Source organism: Salvelinus alpinus, chromosome 6, assembly GCF_045679555.1.
Source record: "Salvelinus alpinus chromosome 6, SLU_Salpinus.1, whole genome shotgun sequence".
In the NCBI taxonomy this organism is placed as follows: Eukaryota; Metazoa; Chordata; class Actinopteri; order Salmoniformes; family Salmonidae; genus Salvelinus; species Salvelinus alpinus.
This window is the reverse complement of record NC_092091.1, coordinates 94,396,067-94,415,140: the sequence shown is the minus strand read 5'-3', so window position 1 is coordinate 94,415,140 and position 19,074 is coordinate 94,396,067. Positions and strand designations below refer to the sequence as shown.

The following is a 19,074-nucleotide window of genomic DNA, read 5'->3' as shown; positions in this document are numbered from 1 at the left end:
TGGCCAGGTAACCTAGAGGTAACTTACCAACCACCCTGGCCAGGTAACCTAGAGGTAACTTAACCACCCTGGCTACGAAGCCTAGAGGTAACTAACCAAACACCCTGGCCAGGTAACCTAGAGGTAACTTACCAAACACCCTGACCAGGTAACCTAGAGGTAACTAACCAAACACCCTGGCTACAAAGCCTAGAGGTAACTTACCAAACACCCTGACCAGGTAACCTAGAGGTAACTAACCAAACACCCTGGCCAGGTAACCTAGAGGTAACTAACCAAACACCCTGGCCAGGTAACCTAGAGGTAACTTACCAAACACCCTGGCCAGGTAACCTAGAGGTAACTTACCAACCACCCTGGTCAGGTAACCTAGAGGTAACTAACCAAACACCCTGGCCAGGTAACCTAGAGGTAACTTACCAAACACCCTGGCCAGGTAACCTAGAGGTAACTTACCAAACACCCTGGCTACGAAGCCTAGAGGTAACTTACCAAACACTCTGGCTACGAAGCCCAGAGGTAACTTACCAACCACCCTGGCCAGGTAACCTAGAGGCAACTAACCAAACACCCTGACCAGGTAACCTAGAGGTAACTAACCACCCTGGCCAGGTAACCTAGAGGTAACTAACCAACCACCCTGGCCAGGTAACCTAGAGGTAACTAACCAAACACCCTGGCTACGAAGCCTAGAGGTAACTAACCAAACACCCTGGTCAGGTAACCTAGAGGTAACTTACCAAACACCCTGGCCAGGTAACCTAGAGGTAACTAACCAACCACCCTGACCAGGTAACCTAGAGGTAACTTACCAAACACCCTGGCCAGGTAACCTAGAGGTAACTAACCAACCACCCTGGCCAGGTAACCTAGAGGTAACTAACCAACCACCCTGGCCAGGTAACCTAGAGGTAACTTACCAAACACCCTGGCCAGGTAACCTAGAGGTAACTAACCAACCACCCTGACCAGGTAACCTAGAGGTAACTAACCAACCACCCTGGCCAGGTAACCTAGAGGTAACTAACCAAACACCCTGACCAGGTAACCTAGAAGTAACTTACCAAACACTCTGGCTACGAAGCCCAGAGGTAACTTACCAACCACCCTGGCCAGGTAACCTAGAGGCAACTAACCAAACACCCTGACCAGGTAACCTAGAGGTAACTAACCACCCTGGCCAGGTAACCTAGAGGTAACTAACCAACCACCCTGGCCAGGTAACCTAGAGGTAACTAAACAAACACCCTGGCCAGGTAACCTAGAGGTAACTTACAAAACAACCTGGCCAGGTAACCTAGAGGTAACTTACCAACCACCCTGGCCAGGTAACCTAGAGGTAACTTAACCACCCTGGCTACGAAGCCTAGAGGTAACTAACCAAACACCCTGGCCAGGTAACCTAGAGGTAACTTACCAAACACCCTGACCAGGTAACCTAGAGGTAACTAACCAAACACCCTGGCTACAAAGCCTAGAGGTAACTTACCAAACACCCTGACCAGGTAACCTAGAGGTAACTAACCAAACACCCTGGCCAGGTAACCTAGAGGTAACTAACCAAACACCCTGGCCAGGTAACCTAGAGGTAACTTACCAAACACCCTGGCCAGGTAACCTAGAGGTAACTTACCAACCACCCTGGTCAGGTAACCTAGAGGTAACTAACCAAACACCCTGGCCAGGTAACCTAGAGGTAACTTACCAAACACCCTGGCCAGGTAACCTAGAGGTAACTTACCAAACACCCTGGCCAGGTAACCTAGAGGTAACTTAACAACCACCCTGGCTACAAAGCCTAGAGGTAACTTACCAACCACCCTGGCCAGGTAACCTAGAGGTAACTAACCAACCACCCTGGCCAGGTAACCTAGAGGTAACTAACCAAACACCCTGGCCAGGTAACCTAGAGGTAACTAACCACCCTGGCCAGGTAACCTAGAGGTAACTTACCAAACACCCTGGCCAGGTAACCTAGAGGTAACTTACCAACCACCCTGGCCAGGTAACCTAGAGGTAACTAACCAAACACCCTGGCCAGGTAACCTAGAGGTAACTTACCAAACACCCTGGCCAGGTAACCTAGAGGTAACTTACCAAACACCCTGGCTACGAAGCCTAGAGGTAACTTACCAAACACTCTGGCTACGAAGCCCAGAGGTAACTTACCAACCACCCTGGCCAGGTAACCTAGAGGTAACTAACCAAACACCCTGGCCAGGTAACCTAGAGGTAACTTACCAAACACCCTGGCCAGGTAACCTAGAGGTAACTAACCAACCACCCTGGCCAGGTAACCTAGAGGTAACTTACCAAACACCCTGGCCAGGTAACCTAGAGGTAACTTACCAAACACCCTGGCTACGAAGCCCAGAGGGAAGTGCGAGGCGAAGGACACCCTGGCCAGGTAACCTAGAGGTAACTTACCAAACACCCTGGCTACGAAGCCCAGAGGGAAGTGCGAGGCGAAGGCCACCCTGGCCAGGTAACCTAGAGGTAACTTACCAAACACCCTGGCTACGAAGCCCAGAGGGAAGTGCGAGGCGAAGGCCGTGAGGAACCAGGGAGCAGCGTAGAGAGACGGTCCTATCTCATGCTGTTCCAGATGGACATAGAGGTCTCTGTGGTAGTCATGGAGGAGACGGGACAGCTGGTACATCTGGATCTGGTGGGGGGGGGGGGGGGGGGTTAGAGGTCTCTGTGGTAGTCATGGAGGAGACGGGACAGCTGGTACATCTGGATCTGGTGGGGGGGGGGGGGGGGGGGGGGGTTAGAGGTCTCTGTGGTAGTCATGGAGGAGACGGGACAGCTGGTACATCTGGATCTGGTGGGGGGGGGTTAGAGGTCTCTGTGGTAGTCATGGAGGAGACGGGACAGCTGGTACATCTGGATCTGGTGGGGGGGGGGGGGGGGGGGGTTAGAGGTCTCTGTGGTAGTCATGGAGGAGACGGGACAGCTGGTACATCTGGATCTGGTGGGGGGGGGGGGGGGGTTAGAGGTCTCTGTGGTAGTCATGGAGGAGACGGGACAGCTGGTACATCTGGATCTGGTGGGGGGGGGGGGGGGGGGGTTAGAGGTCTCTGTGGTAGTCATGGAGGAGACGGGACAGCTGGTACATCTGGATCTGGTGGGGGGGGGGGGGGGGGGGGTTAGAGGTCTCTGTGGTAGTCATGGAGGAGACGGGACAGCTGGTACATCTGGATCTGGTGGGGGGGGGGGGGGGGGGGTTAGAGGTCTCTGTGGTAGTCATGGAGGAGACGGGACAGCTGGTACATCTGGATCTGGTGGGGGGGGGGGGGGGGGTTAGAGGTCTCTGTGGTAGTCATGGAGGAGACGGGACAGCTGGTACATCTGGATCTGGTGGGGGGGGGGGGGGGGGGGGTTAGAGGTCTCTGTGGTAGTCATGGAGGAGACGGGACAGCTGGTACATCTGGATCTGGTGGGGGGGGGGTTAGAGGTCTCTGTGGTAGTCATGGAGGAGACGGGACAGCTGGTACATCTGGATCTGGTGGGGGGGGGGGGGGGGGGTTAGAGGTCTCTGTGGTAGTCATGGAGGAGATGGGACAGCTGGTACATCTGGATCTGGTGGGGGGGGGGGGGGGGGTTAGAGGTCTCTGTGGTACTCATGGAGGAGACGGGACAGCTGGTACATCTGGATCTGGTGGGGGGGGGGGGGGGGGGGGCATACACTGAGTATAATCATGTCAGGTCTGTACTGCTTGGTGTGTTACCTGTAGTATAATCATGTCAGCTCTGTACTGCTTGGTGTTTTACCTGTAGTATAATCATGTCAGGTCTGTACTGCTTGGTGTTTTACCTGTAGTATAATCATGTCAGGTCTGTACTGCTTGGTGTGTTACCTGTAGTATAATCATGTCAGGTCTGTACTGCTTGGTGTGTTACCTGTAGTATAATCATGTCAGGTCTGTACTGCTTGGTGTTTTACCTGTAGTATAATCAGGTCTGTACTCCTTGGTGTGTTACCTGTAGCATAATCATGTCAGGTCTGTACTGCTTGGTGTGTTACCTGTAGTATAATCATGTCAGGTCTGTACTGCTTGGTGTTTTACCTGTAGTATAATCATGTCAGGTCTGTACTGCTTGGTGTGTTACCTGTAGTATAATCATGTCAGGTCTGTACTGCTTGGTGTGTTACCTGTAGTATAATCATGTCAGGTCTGTACTGCTTGGTGTGTTACCTGTAGTATAATCATGTCAGGTCTGTACTGCTTGGTGTGTTACCTGTAGTATAATCATGTCAGGTCTGTACTGCTTGGTGTGTTACCTGTAGTATAATCATGTCAGGTCTGTACTGCTTGGTGTGTTACCTGTAGTATAATCATGTCATGTCTGTACTGCTTGGTGTTTTACCTGTAGTATAATCATGTCAGGTCTGTACTGCTTGGTGTGTTACCTGTAGTATAATCATGTCAGGTCTGTACTGCTTGGTGTTTTACCTGTAGTATAATCATGTCAGGTCTGTACTGCTTGGTACCTGTAGTATAATCATGTCAGGTCTGTACTGCTTGGTGTTTTACCTGTAGTATAATCATGTCAGGTCTGTACTGCTTGGTGTTTTACCTGTAGTATAATCATGTCAGGTCTGTACTGCTTGGTGTTTTACCTGTAGTATAATCATGTCAGGTCTGTACTGCTTGGTGTTTTACCTGTAGTATAATCATGTCAGGTCTGTACTGCTTGGTGTTTTACCTGTAGTATAATCATGTCAGGTCTGTACTGCTTGGTGTTTTACCTGTAGTATAATCATGTCAGGTCTGTACTGCTTGGTGTGTTACCTGTAGTATAATCATGTCAGGTCTGTACTGCTTGGTGTTTTACCTGTAGTATAATCATGTCAGGTCTGTACTGCTTGGTGTTTTACCTGTAGTATAATCATGTCAGGTCTGTACTGCTTGGTGTTTTACCTGTAGTATAATCATGTCAGGTCTGTACTGCTTGGTGTTTTACCTGTAGTATAATCATGTCAGGTCTGTACTGCTTGGTGTGTTACCTGTAGTATAATCATGTCAGGTCTGTACTGCTTGGTGTGTTACCTGTAGTATAATCATGTCAGGTCTGTACTGCTTGGTGTTTTACCTGTAGTATAATCATGTCAGGTCTGTACTGCTTGGTGTGTTACCTGTAGTATAATCATGTCAGGTCTGTACTGCTTGGTGTTTTACCTGTAGTATAATCATGTCAGGTCTGTACTGCTTGGTGTTTTACCTGTAGTATAATCATGTCAGGTCTGTACTGCTTGGTGTGTTACCTGTAGTATAATCATGTCAGGTCTGTACTGCTTGGTGTTTTACCTGTAGTATAATCATGTCAGGTCTGTACTGCTTGGTGTTTTACCTGTAGTATAATCATGTCAGGTCTGTACTGCTTGGTGTTTTACCTGTAGTATAATCATGTCAGGTCTGTACTGCTTGGTGTTTTACCTGTAGTATAATCATGTCAGGTCTGTACTGCTTGGTGTTTTACCTGTAGTATAACCATGTCAGGTCTGTACTGCTTGGTACCTGTAGTATAATCATGTCAGGTCTGTACTGCTTGGTGTGTTACCTGTAGTATAATCATGTCAGGTCTGTACTGCTTGGTGTTTTACCTGTAGTATAATCATGTCAGGTCTGTACTGCTTGGTACCTGTAGTATAATCATGTCAGGTCTGTACTGCTTGGTACCTGTAGTATAATCATGTCAGGTCTGTACTGCTTGGTGTTTTACCTGTAGTATAATCATGTCAGGTCTGTACTGCTTGGTGTTTTACCTGTAGTATAATCATGTCAGCTCTGTACTGCTTGGTGTGTTACCTGTAGTATAATCATGTCAGGTCTGTACTGCTTGGTACCTGTAGTATAATCATGTCAGGTCTGTACTGCTTGGTGTGTTACCTGTAGTATAATCATGTCAGCTCTGTACTGCTTGGTGTTTTACCTGTAGTATAATCATGTCAGGTCTGTACTGCTTGGTGTTTTACCTGTAGTATAATCATGTCAGGTCTGTACTGCTTGGTGTGTTACCTGTAGTATAATCATGTCAGGTCTGTACTGCTTGGTGTGTTACCTGTAGTATAATCATGTCAGCTCTGTACTGCTTGGTGTTTTACCTGTAGTATAATCATGTCTGTACTGCTTGGTGTTTTACCTGTAGTATAATCATGTCAGGTCTGTACTGCTTGGTGTTTTACCTGTAGTATAATCATGTCAGCTCTGTATTGCTTGGTGTTTTACCTGTAGTATAATCATGTCAGGTCTGTACTGCTTGGTGTGTTACCTGTAGTATAATCATGTCAGGTCTGTACTGCTTGGTGTGTTACCTGTAGTATAATCATGTCAGGTCTGTACTGCTTGGTGTGTTACCTGTAGTATAATCATGTCAGGTCTGTACTGCTTGGTGTGTTACCTGTAGTATAATCATGTCAGGTCTGTACTGCTTGGTGTGTTACCTGTAGTATAATCATGTCATGTCTGTACTGCTTGGTGTTTTACCTGTAGTATAATCATGTCAGGTCTGTACTGCTTGGTGTGTTACCTGTAGTATAATCATGTCAGGTCTGTACTGCTTGGTGTTTTACCTGTAGTATAATCATGTCAGGTCTGTACTGCTTGGTACCTGTAGTATAATCATGTCAGGTCTGTACTGCTTGGTGTTTTACCTGTAGTATAATCATGTCAGGTCTGTACTGCTTGGTGTTTTACCTGTAGTATAATCATGTCAGGTCTGTACTGCTTGGTGTTTTACCTGTAGTATAATCATGTCAGGTCTGTACTGCTTGGTGTTTTACCTGTAGTATAATCATGTCAGGTCTGTACTGCTTGGTGTTTTACCTGTAGTATAATCATGTCAGGTCTGTACTGCTTGGTGTTTTACCTGTAGTATAATCATGTCAGGTCTGTACTGCTTGGTGTTTTACCTGTAGTATAATCATGTCAGGTCTGTACTGCTTGGTGTTTTACCTGTAGTATAATCATGTCAGGTCTGTACTGCTTGGTGTGTTACCTGTAGTATAATCATGTCAGGTCTGTACTGCTTGGTGTTTTACCTGTAGTATAATCATGTCAGGTCTCTACTGCTTGGTACCTGTAGTATAATCATGTCAGGTCTGTACTGCTTGGTGTTTTACCTGTAGTATAATCATGTCAGGTCTGTACTGCTTGGTGTTTTACCTGTAGTATAATCATGTCAGGTCTCTACTGCTTGGTACCTGTAGTATAATCATGTCAGGTCTGTACTGCTTGGTACCTGTAGTATAATCATGTCAGGTCTGTACTGCTTGGTACCTGTAGTATAATCATGTCAGGTCTGTACTGCTTGGTACCTGTAGTATAATCATGTCAGGTCTGTACTGCTTGGTACCTGTAGTATAATCATGTCAGGTCTGTACTGCTTGGTACCTGTAGTATAATCATGTCAGGTCTGTACTGCTTGGTACCTGTAGTATAATCATGTCAGGTCTGTACTGCTTGGTGTGTTACCTGTAGTATAATCATGTCTGTACTGCTTGGTGTGTTACCTGTAGTATAATCATGTCAGGTCTGTACTGCTTGGTGTGTTACCTGTAGTATAATCATGTCAGGTCTGTACTGCTTGGTACCTGTAGTATAATCATGTCAGGTCTGTACTGCTTGGTGTTTTACCTGTAGTATAATCATGTCAGGTCTGTACTGCTTGGTGTTTTACCTGTAGTATAATCATGTCAGGTCTGTACTGCTTGGTGTTTTACCTGTAGTATAATCATGTCAGGTCTGTACTGCTTGGTGTTTTACCTGTAGTATAATCATGTCAGGTCTGTACTGCTTGGTGTTTTACCTGTAGTATAATCATGTCAGGTCTGTACTGCTTGGTGTTTTACCTGTAGTATAATCATGTCAGGTCTGTACTGCTTGGTGTTTTACCTGTAGTATAATCATGTCAGGTCTGTACTGCTTGGTGTTTTACCTGTAGTATAATCATGTCAGGTCTGTACTGCTTGGTGTTTTACCTGTAGTATAATCATGTCTGGTCTGTACTGCTTGGTGTTTTACCTGTAGTATAATCATGTCAGGTCTGTACTGCTTGGTGTTTTACCTGTAGTATAATCATGTCAGGTCTGTACTGCTTGGTGTTTTACCTGTAGTATAATCATGTCATGTCTGTACTGCTTGGTGTTTTACCTGTAGTATAATCATGTCAGGTCTGTACTTCTTGGTGTTTTACCTGTAGTATAATCATGTCAGGTCTGTACTGCTTGGTGTTTTACCTGTAGTATAATCATGTCAGGTCTGTACTGCTTGGTGTTTTACCTGTAGTATAATCATGTCAGCTCTGTACTGCTTGGTGTGTTACCTGTAGTATAATCATGTCAGGTCTGTACTGCTTGGTACCTGTAGTATAATCATGTCAGGTCTGTACTGCTTGGTGTGTTACCTGTAGTATAATCATGTCAGCTCTGTACTGCTTGGTGTTTTACCTGTAGTATAATCATGTCAGGTCTGTACTGCTTGGTGTTTTACCTGTAGTATAATCATGTCAGGTCTGTACTGCTTGGTGTTTTACCTGTAGTATAATAATGTCAGGTCTGTACTGCTTGGTGTGTTACCTGTAGTATAATAATGTCATGTCTGTACTGCTTGGTGTTTTACCTGTAGTATAATCATGTCAGGTCTGTACTGCTTGGTGTTTTACCTGTAGTATAATCATGTCAGGTCTGTACTGCTTGGTGTTTTACCTGTAGTATAATCATGTCAGGTCTGTACTGCTTGGTGTGTTACCTGTAGTATAATCATGTCAGGTCTGTACTGCTTGGTGTGTTACCTGTAGTATAATCATGTCAGGTCTGTACTGCTTGGTGTTTTACCTGTAGTATAATCATGTCAGGTCTGTACTGCTTGGTGTGTTACCTGTAGTATAATCATGTCAGGTCTGTACTGCTTGGTGTGTTACCTGTAGTATAATCATGTCAGGTCTGTACTGCTTGGTGTTTTACCTGTAGTATAATCATGTCAGGTCTGTACTGCTTGGTACCTGTAGTATAATCATGTCAGGTCTGTACTGCTTGGTGTTTTACCTGTAGTATAATCATGTCAGGTCTGTACTGCTTGGTGTTTTACCTGTAGTATAATCATGTCAGGTCTGTACTGCTTGGTGTTTTACCTGTAGTATAATCATGTCAGGTCTGTACTGCTTGGTGTTTTACCTGTAGTATAATCATGTCAGGTCTGTACTGCTTGGTGTGTTACCTGTAGTATAATCATGTCAGGTCTGTACTGCTTGGTGTGTTACCTGTAGTATAATCATGTCAGGTCTGTACTGCTTGGTGTGTTACCTGTAGTATAATCATGTCAGCTCTGTACTGCTTGGTGTTTTACCTGTAGTATAATCATGTCAGGTCTGTACTGCTTGGTGTTTTACCTGTAGTATAATCATGTCAGGTCTGTACTGCTTGGTGTTTTACCTGTAGTATAATAATGTCAGGTCTGTACTGCTTGGTGTGTTACCTGTAGTATAATAATGTCATGTCTGTACTGCTTGGTGTTTTACCTGTAGTATAATCATGTCAGGTCTGTACTGCTTGGTGTTTTACCTGTAGTATAATCATGTCAGGTCTGTACTGCTTGGTGTTTTACCTGTAGTATAATCATGTCAGGTCTGTACTGCTTGGTGTGTTACCTGTAGTATAATCATGTCAGGTCTGTACTGCTTGGTGTGTTACCTGTAGTATAATCATGTCAGGTCTGTACTGCTTGGTGTTTTACCTGTAGTATAATCATGTCAGGTCTGTACTGCTTGGTGTGTTACCTGTAGTATAATCATGTCAGGTCTGTACTGCTTGGTGTGTTACCTGTAGTATAATCATGTCAGGTCTGTACTGCTTGGTGTTTTACCTGTAGTATAATCATGTCAGGTCTGTACTGCTTGGTACCTGTAGTATAATCATGTCAGGTCTGTACTGCTTGGTGTTTTACCTGTAGTATAATCATGTCAGGTCTGTACTGCTTGGTGTTTTACCTGTAGTATAATCATGTCAGGTCTGTACTGCTTGGTGTTTTACCTGTAGTATAATCATGTCAGGTCTGTACTGCTTGGTGTGTTACCTGTAGTATAATCATGTCAGGTCTGTACTGCTTGGTGTGTTACCTGTAGTATAATCATGTCAGGTCTGTACTGCTTGGTGTTTTACCTGTAGTATAATCATGTCAGGTCTCTACTGCTTGGTGTTTTACCTGTAGTATAATCATGTCAGGTCTGTACTGCTTGGTGTTTTACCTGTAGTATAATCATGTCAGGTCTGTACTGCTTGGTGTTTTACCTGTAGTATAATCATGTCAGGTCTCTACTGCTTGGTGTTTTACCTGTAGTATAATCATGTCAGGTCTGTACTGCTTGGTGTTTTACCTGTAGTATAATCATGTCAGGTCTGTACTGCTTGGTGTTTTACCTGTAGTATAATCATGTCAGGTCTGTACTGCTTGGTGTTTTACCTGTAGTATAATCATGTCAGGTCTGTACTGCTTGGTGTGTTACCTGTAGTATAATCATGTCAGGTCTGTACTGCTTGGTACCTGTAGTATAATCATGTCAGGTCTGTACTGCTTGGTACCTGTAGTATAATCATGTCAGGTCTGTACTGCTTGGTACCTGTAGTATAATCATGTCAGGTCTGTACTGCTTGGTACCTGTAGTATAATCATGTCAGGTCTGTACTGCTTGGTACCTGTAGTATAATCATGTCAGGTCTGTACTGCTTGGTGTGTTACCTGTAGTATAATCATGTCTGTACTGCTTGGTGTGTTACCTGTAGTATAATCATGTCAGGTCTGTACTGCTTGGTGTTTTACCTGTAGTATAATCATGTCTGGTCTGTACTGCTTGGTGTGTTACCTGTAGTATAATCATGTCAGGTCTGTACTGCTTGGTGTTTTACCTGTAGTATAATCATGTCAGGTCTGTACTGCTTGGTGTTTTACCTGTAGTATAATCATGTCAGGTCTGTACTGCTTGGTGTTTTACCTGTAGTATAATCATGTCAGCTCTGTACTGCTTGGTGTTTTACCTGTAGTATAATCATGTCAGGTCTGTACTGCTTGGTGTTTTACCTGTAGTATAATCATGTCTGGTCTGTACTGCTTGGTGTGTTACCTGTAGTATAATCATGTCAGGTCTGTACTGCTTGGTGTTTTACCTGTAGTATAATCATGTCAGGTCTGTACTGCTTGGTGTTTTACCTGTAGTATAATCATGTCAGGTCTGTACTGCTTGGTGTTTTACCTGTAGTATAATCATGTCAGCTCTGTACTGCTTGGTGTTTTACCTGTAGTATAATCATGTCAGGTCTGTACTGCTTGGTGTTTTACCTGTAGTATAATCATGTCAGCTCTGTACTGCTTGGTGTTTTACCTGTAGTATAATCATGTCAGGTCTGTACTGCTTGGTGTTTTACCTGTAGTATAATCATGTCAGCTCTGTACTGCTTGGTGTTTTCCCTGTAGTATAATCATGTCAGGTCTGTACTGCTTGGTGTTTTACCTGTAGTATAATCATGTCAGCTCTGTACTGCTTGGTGTTTTACCTGTAGTATAATCATGTCAGGTCTGTACTGCTTGGTGTTTTACCTGTAGTATAATCATGTCAGGTCTGTACTGCTTGCGGAGCCCCATATGATACATGAGGAACTTGAGCATGTTGAAGGCATCCTCTTCTGCCATGTGTAACAACAACACTCCTGCTAGGAAGCTGAGACCCTGACAGTATCCCACCTGGAGAGAAGAGGTGGTGGGGGGGGGGGGGGGTAGAGAGACGGAGAGACGGGGGATAGGGAAGGAGAGAGGGAAGGAGAGACGGGGGAGAGGGAAGTAGAGAGAAGGAGAGCGGGATGGAGAGAGAAGGAGAGAGGGAAGGAGAAGCAGAGAGACAGCAAGGGTGGTGGAGAGAGAAGGAGGGTGGGAGATAGTGAGAGGGAGTGGGGGAGAGAGAAGGAGGTTGGGAGATAGTGAGAGGGAGTGGGGGAGAGAGAATGAGGGTGGGAGATAGTGAGAGGGAGTGGGGGAGAGAGGAGGAGGGTGGGAGATAGTGAGAGGGAGGGGGGGAGAGAGAAGGAGGGTGGGAGATAGTGAGAGGGAGTAGGGGAGAGAGGAGGAGGGTGGGAGATGGTGAGAGGGGGAGAGAGGAGGGTGGGAGATAGTGAGAGGGAGGGTGGGAGAGAGAAGGAGGGTGGGAGATAGTGAGAGGGAGTAGGGGAGAGAGGAGGAGGGTGGGAGATGGTGAGAGGGGGAGAGAGGAGGGTGGGAGATAGTGAGAGGGAGGGTGGGAGAGAGAAGGAGGGTGGGAGATAGTGAGAGGGAGGGTGGGAGATGGTGGGAGATAGTGAGAGGGAGATAGTGAGAGGGAGGGTGGGAGATAGTGAGAGGGAGTGGGGGAGAGAGGAGGAGGGTGGGAGATAGTGAGAGGGAGAGGGGGAAAGAGGAGGAGGGTGGGAGATAGTGAGAGGGAGGGTGGGAGAGAGAAGGAGGGTGGGAGATAGTGATAGGACGAGGGTGGGAGATAGTGAGAGGACGAGGGTGGGAGATAGTGAGAGGACGAGGGTGGGAGATATTGAGAGGGAGTGGGGGAGAGGGAGTGGGGGAGAGAGGAGGAGGGTGGGAGATAGTGAGAGGGAGTGGGGGAGAGAGGAGGAGGGTGGGAGATAGTGAGAGGGAGAGGGGGAGAGAGGAGGAGGGTGGGAGATAGTGAGAGGGAGGGTGGGAGATAGTGAGAGGGAGGGTGGGAGATAGTGAGAGGGAGGGTGGGAGATAGTGAGAGGACGAGGGTGGGAGATAGTGAGAGGGTGGGAGATAGTGAGAGGACGAGGGTGGGAGATAGTGAGAGGACGAGGGTGGGAGATAGTGAGAGGACGAGGGTGGGAGATAGTGAGAGGACGAGGGTGGGAGATAGTGAGAGGACGAGGGTGGGAGATAGTGAGAGGACGAGGGTGGGAGATAGTGAGAGGACGAGGGTGGGAGATAGTGAGAGGACGAGGGTGGGAGATAGTGAGAGGACGAGGGTGGGAGATAGTGAGAGGGAGTGGGGGAGAGGGAGTGGGGGAGAGAGGAGGAGGGTGGGAGATAGTGAGAGGACGAGGGCGTGAGATAGTGAGAGGGAGTGGGGGAGAGGGAGTGGGGGAGAGAGGAGGAGGGTGGGAGATAGTGAGAGGACGAGGGTGGGAGATAGTGAGAGGACGAGGGTGGGAGATAGTGAGAGGGAGTGGGGGAGAGGGAGTGGGGGAGAGAGGAGGAGGGTGGGAGATAGTGAGAGGACGAGGGTGGGAGATAGTGAGAGGGAGTGGGGGAGAGGGAGTGGGGGAGAGAGGAGGAGGGTGGGAGATAGTGAGAAGGAGAGGGGGAGAGAGGAGGAGGGTGGGAGATAGTGAGAAGGAGAGGGGGAGAGAGGAGGAGGGTGGGAGATAGTGAGAAGGAGAGGGGGAGAGAGGAGGAGGGTGGGAGATAGTGAGAAGGAGAGGGGGAGAGAGGAGGAGGGTGGGAGATAGTGAGAAGGAGAGGGGGAGAGAGGAGGAGGGTGGGAGATAGTGAGAAGGAGAGGGGGAGAGAGGAGGAGGGTGGGAGATAGTGAGAAGGAGAGGGGGAGAGAGGAGGAGGGTGGGAGATAGTGAGAGGTCATGGATGTCATCTCCCAAAAAGCTACAACACATCTCTGTAACACAGAGGTCCTCTTTTAGTAACTGGAAAACTGGCGCATTTCCACCTCTGTGTCGGTGTGTGTGTAATGTGTGTGTTGTGTAGTGTGTGTGTGTGTGTAATGTGTGTGTTGTGTAGTGTGTGTGTGTGTAATGTGTGTGTGTGTGTGTCCGTGCGTGCAGGTGTGTGTGTAATGTGTGTTGTGTAATGCATGCAGGTGTGTGTGTGTAATGTGTTTGTGTGTGTCCGTGCGTGCAGGTGTGTGTGTAATGTGTGTACCTCTGGGTCCAGTAGAGAGTAGGTGTAATGTGTGTACCTCTGGGTCCAGTAGAGAGTAGGTGTAATGTGTGTACCTCTGGGTCCAGTAGAGAGTAGGTGTAATGTGTGTACCTCTGGGTCCAGTAGAGAGTAGGTGTAATGTGTGTACCTCTGGGTCCAGTAGAGAGTAGGTGTAATGTGTGTACCTCTGGGTCCAGTAGAGAGTAGGTGTAATGTGTGTACCTCTGGGTCCAGTAGAGAGTAGGTGTAATATGTGTACCTCGGGGTCCAGTAGAGAGTAGGTGTAATGTGTGTACCTCTGGGTCCAGTAGAGAGTAGGTGTAATGTGTGTACCTCTGGGTCCAGTAGAGAGTAGGTGTAATGTGTGTACCTCTGGGTCCAGTAGAGAGTAGGTGTAATGTGTGTACCTCTGGGTCCAGTAGAGAGTAGGCCTTCAGGAGGTTATAGAGAGACAGCTGACCAGATCCCAACTGAGCCTGGAAATAAGGATGAGTAGGAAAGGTACGACCTGAGAGAGAGAGAGGAGAGAGAGGAGAGAGACAGAGAGACAGAGACAGAGAGAGACAGAGACAGAGAGAGACAGAGAAAGGAGACAGAGACAGAGAGAGACAGAGAGAGAAAGGAGACAGAGACAGAGAGAGAGAGACAGAGGAGAGAGAGAGAGAGAGAAACATAGACAGAGAGAAAGACATGGGAGAGAGAGAGAGAGAGAGAGAGAGAGAGAGAGAGAGAGAGAGAGAGAGAGAGAGAGAGAGAGAGAGAGAGAGAGAGAGAGAGGAAACAGGGGAGAGAGACAGAGACAGATAAATAGTTGTTATACACTGAGTAAACAAAACCCTCGTCTTTCCATGTCCTGTCTGCCCCCTCCTCCCCTTTCAGAGCTGAACATGCAAAGCAGGGTCACCTTTCAACGGTAACCTACTGACTGCTTTAGCCAGGACCACTAAAACACCATTCTAATGACTGCTTTAGCCAGGATCACTAAAACACCATTCTAATGACTACTTTAGCCAGGATCACTAAAACACCATTCTAATGACTACTTTAGCCAGGATCACTAAAACACCATTCTACTGACTGCTTTAGCCAGGATCACTAAAACACCATTCTAATGACTGCTTTAGCCAGGATCAATAAAACACCATTCTACTGACTGCTTTAGCCAGGACCACTAAAACACCATTCTAATGACTGCTTTAGCCAGGATCACTAAAACACCATTCTACTGACTGCTTTAGCCAGGATCACTAAAACACCATTCTAATGACTGCTTTAGCCAGGATCAATAAAACACCATTCTACTGACTGCTTTAGCCAGGACCACTAAAACACCATTCTAATGACTGCTTTAGCCAGGACCACTAAAACACCATTCTAATGACTGCTTTAGCCAGGATCAATAAAACACCATTCTACTGACTGCTTTAGCCAGGATCACTAAAACACCATTCTAATGACTGCTTTAGCCAGGATCAATAAAACACCATTCTACTGACTGCTTTAGCCAGGACCACTAAAACACCATTCTAATGACTGCTTTAGCCAGGATCACTAAAACACCATTCTACTGACTGCTTTAGCCAGGATCACTAAAACACCATTCTAATGACTGCTTTAGCCAGGATCAATAAAACACCATTCTACTGACTGCTTTAGCCAGGACCACTAAAACACCATTCTAATGACTGCTTTAGCCAGGACCACTAAAACACCATTCTAATGACTGCTTTAGCCAGGATCAATAAAACACCATTCTACTGACTGCTTTAGCCAGGACCACTAAAACACCATTCTACTGACTGCTTTAGCCAGGATCACTAAAACACCATTCTAATGACTGCTTTAGCCAGGATCACTAAACACCATTCTACTGACTGCTTTAGCCAGGACCACTAAAACACCATTCTAATGACTGCTTTAGCCAGGATCACTAAAACACCATTCTACTGACTACTTTAGCCAGGATCACTAAAACACCATTCTACTGACTGCTTTAGCCAGGACCAATAAAACACCATTCTACTGACTGCTTTAGCCAGGATCACTAAAACACCATTCTACTGACTGCTTTAGCCAGGATCACTAAAACACCATTCTACTGACTGCTTTAGCCAGGACCACTAAAACACCATTCTACTGACTGCTTTAGCCAGGACCACTAAAACACCATTCTACTGACTGCTTTAGCCAGGACCACTAAAACACCATTCTACTGACTGCTTTAGCCAGGACCACTAAAACACCATTCTACTGACTGCTTTAGCCAGGATCACTAAAACACCATTCTACTGACTGCTTTAGCCAGGATCACTAAAACACAATTCTAATGACTGCTTTAGCCAGGACCACTAAAACACCATTCTACTGACTGCTTTAGCCAGGATCACTAAAACACCATTCTACTGACTGCTTTAGCCAGGATCACTAAAACACCATTCTACTGACTGCTTTAGCCAGGACCACTAAAACACCATTCTACTGACTGCTTTAGCCAGGACCACTAAAACACCATTCTACTGACTGCTTTAGCCAGGACCACTAAAACACCATTCTACTGACTGCTTTAGCCAGGACCACTAAAACACCATTCTAATGACTGCTTTAGCCAGGATCAATAAAACACCATTCTACTGACTGCTTTAGCCAGGATCACTAAAACACCATTCTACTGACTGCTTTAGCCAGGACCACTAAAACACCATTCTACTGACTGCTTTAGCCAGGACCACTAAAACACCATTCTACTGACTGCTTTAGCCAGGACCACTAAAACACCATTCTAATGACTGCTTTAGCCAGGATCACTAAAACACCATTCTACTGACTGCTTTAGCCAGGATCACTAAAACACCATTCTTTCACAGGTGTGGTGTGGTGTATAAATGAGGACAAGGTTTCAGGTTAAACGAGGACAAGTTTCCGGGTTAAACGAGGACACGGTTTCAGGTTAAACGAGGACAAGGTTTCAGGTTAAACGAGGACAAGGTTTCAGGTTAAACGAGGACAAGTTTCAGGTTAAACGAGGACAAGGTTTCAGGTTAAACGAGGACAAGGTTTCAGGTTAAACGAGGACAAGGTTTCAGGTTAAACGAGGACACGGTTTCAGGTTAAACGAGGACATGGTTTCAGGTTAAACGAGGACAAGGTTTCAGGTTAAACGAGGACAAGTTTCCGGGTTAAACGAGGACAAGGTTTCAGGTTAAACGAGGACATGGTTTCAGGTTAAACGAGGACAAGGTTTCAGGTTAAACGAGGACAAGGTTTCAGGTTAAACGAGGACACGGTTTCAGGTTAAACGAGGACAAGGTTTCAGGATAAACGAGGACACGGTTTCAGGTTAAACGAGGACAAGTTTCCGGGTTAAACGAGGACAAGGTTTCAGGTTAAACGAGGACAAGGTTTCAGGTTAAACGAGGACATGGTTTCAGGTTAACCTCTTGAGAATACAGGGTGTAATATTTTCGCATTAGCATAATTTGCTCTACAGATTAAACTGCCTCTTATTCAATCATTGCTCTTACTATATGCATATGAATCATACCATTGGAAAGAAGACAATCTCTAGTTTCTAAATCCGTTTCAATTTTGTCTCTGAGTGATACAGAAGTCATTTCACAGCACTTTCCATGACCAAGAACATAAAATCAAGATGTTTTGTGCTGGCTTCAAAGCTCTGCCTATATATGGTCATGCCTCCTATGACCCGAAACACAACTCACTGGCCTTCCTCTGGGTGTCTAGAGGACGTCAGAGGAAAAATTTCTTGTCTATCTGGGACTGACGTGAAATGAGAGCAAAATCTTTGGCATGACCGACAACTTCCGGTTCTCGATTGGATGGAATTTGAGCTACGTTTTTCTTGTGTTGTGCGGCCATTATTATCTCCGTGTCGAAGTTTGTTTGATACATGTGACCAGATCATCGTAATGTATGTTTTTTCAATATAGTTTAATCAGATTATTTGATTTTTTTAGGGAGTTTTGCGGTGTTCAGTTGTTAGATTTTAGTATCGTTTGAGAAATACGTGCCACTCGACCGGTACCTGTGCTAAATGGAGTGAGAAAGGAACATTTCTGAACGGAACCAACGACTCATCTTGACAAAGGACACTTTGATCAACATTCTGATGAAAGATCAGCCATAGTAAGACCCAATTTACGATTTTATATCATATCTGTTGTGCATGTGAACTGGACGTGGGCGCCTAGCCGAATCTGCCTGGTAAAAATATCGTGTCCTCCGCTAACGTGGTTAGCTAATAGATTTACATATTCTGTCTTCCCTGTAAAACATTTTAAAAATCTGAAATGGTGGCTTTATTCACAAGACCTGTATCTTTCATCTGGTGTCTTGGACTTGTGATTTAATGATATTTAGATGCTACAAGTTACTTGTGACGCTATGCTAGCTGTGCTAATCAGTGGGGTGAGTTGGGGGGTGCTACCGGATCAGGGTTGCTGACTCGTGAGAAGTTAAACGAGGACAAGGTTTCAGGTTAAACGAGGACACGGTTTCAGGTTAAACGAGGACAAGGTTTCAGGTTAAACGAGGACAAGGTTTCAGGTTAAACGAGGACAAGGTTTCAGGTTAAACGAGGACACGGTTTCAGGTTATTAAACGAGGACACGGTTTCAGGTTAAACGAGGACAAGGTTTCAGGTTCAACGAGGACACGGTTTCAGGTTATTCAACGAGGACAAGGTTTCAGGTTAAACGAGGACAAGGTTTCAGGTTAAACGAGGACAAGGTTTCAGGTTAAACGAGGACAAAGTTTCAGGGTTAAACGAGGACAAGGTTTCAGGTTAAACGAGGACACGGTTTCAGGTTAAACGAGGACAAGGTTTCAGGTTAAACGAGGACACGGTTTCAGGTTAAACGAGGACAAGGTTTCAGGTTAAACGAGGACAAGGTTTCAGGTTAAACGAGGACACGGTTTCAGGTTAAACGAGGACAAGGTTTCAGGTTAAACGAGGACACGGTTTCAGGTTAAACGAGGACAAGGTTTCAGGTTAAACGAGGACAAAGTTTCAGGGTTAAACGAGGACAAGGTTTCAGGTTAAACGAGGACAAGGTTTCAGGTTAAACGAGGACAAGTTTCCGGGTTAAACGAGGACAAGTTTCCGGGTTAAACGAGGACAAGGTTT

General features: G+C 46.1%; 1 protein-coding gene across 1 annotated transcript in view; it reads right to left on the bottom strand.

Moving 5' to 3' along the window:
• Positions 1-19,074, bottom strand: part of LOC139579607 (TBC1 domain family member 1-like) — a 64,066-nt gene that overhangs the window by 29,590 nt on the left and 15,402 nt on the right. Inside the window, exons 4-6 of the mRNA XM_071408382.1 lie at positions 14,339-14,439; positions 11,595-11,738; positions 2,506-2,665 (exon numbers count right to left, since the gene is read on the bottom strand). Of these exons, the coding sequence (XP_071264483.1) occupies positions 2,506-2,665; positions 11,595-11,738; positions 14,339-14,439 (405 nt within the window). The remainder of the gene's footprint in view (positions 1-2,505; positions 2,666-11,594; positions 11,739-14,338; positions 14,440-19,074) is intronic.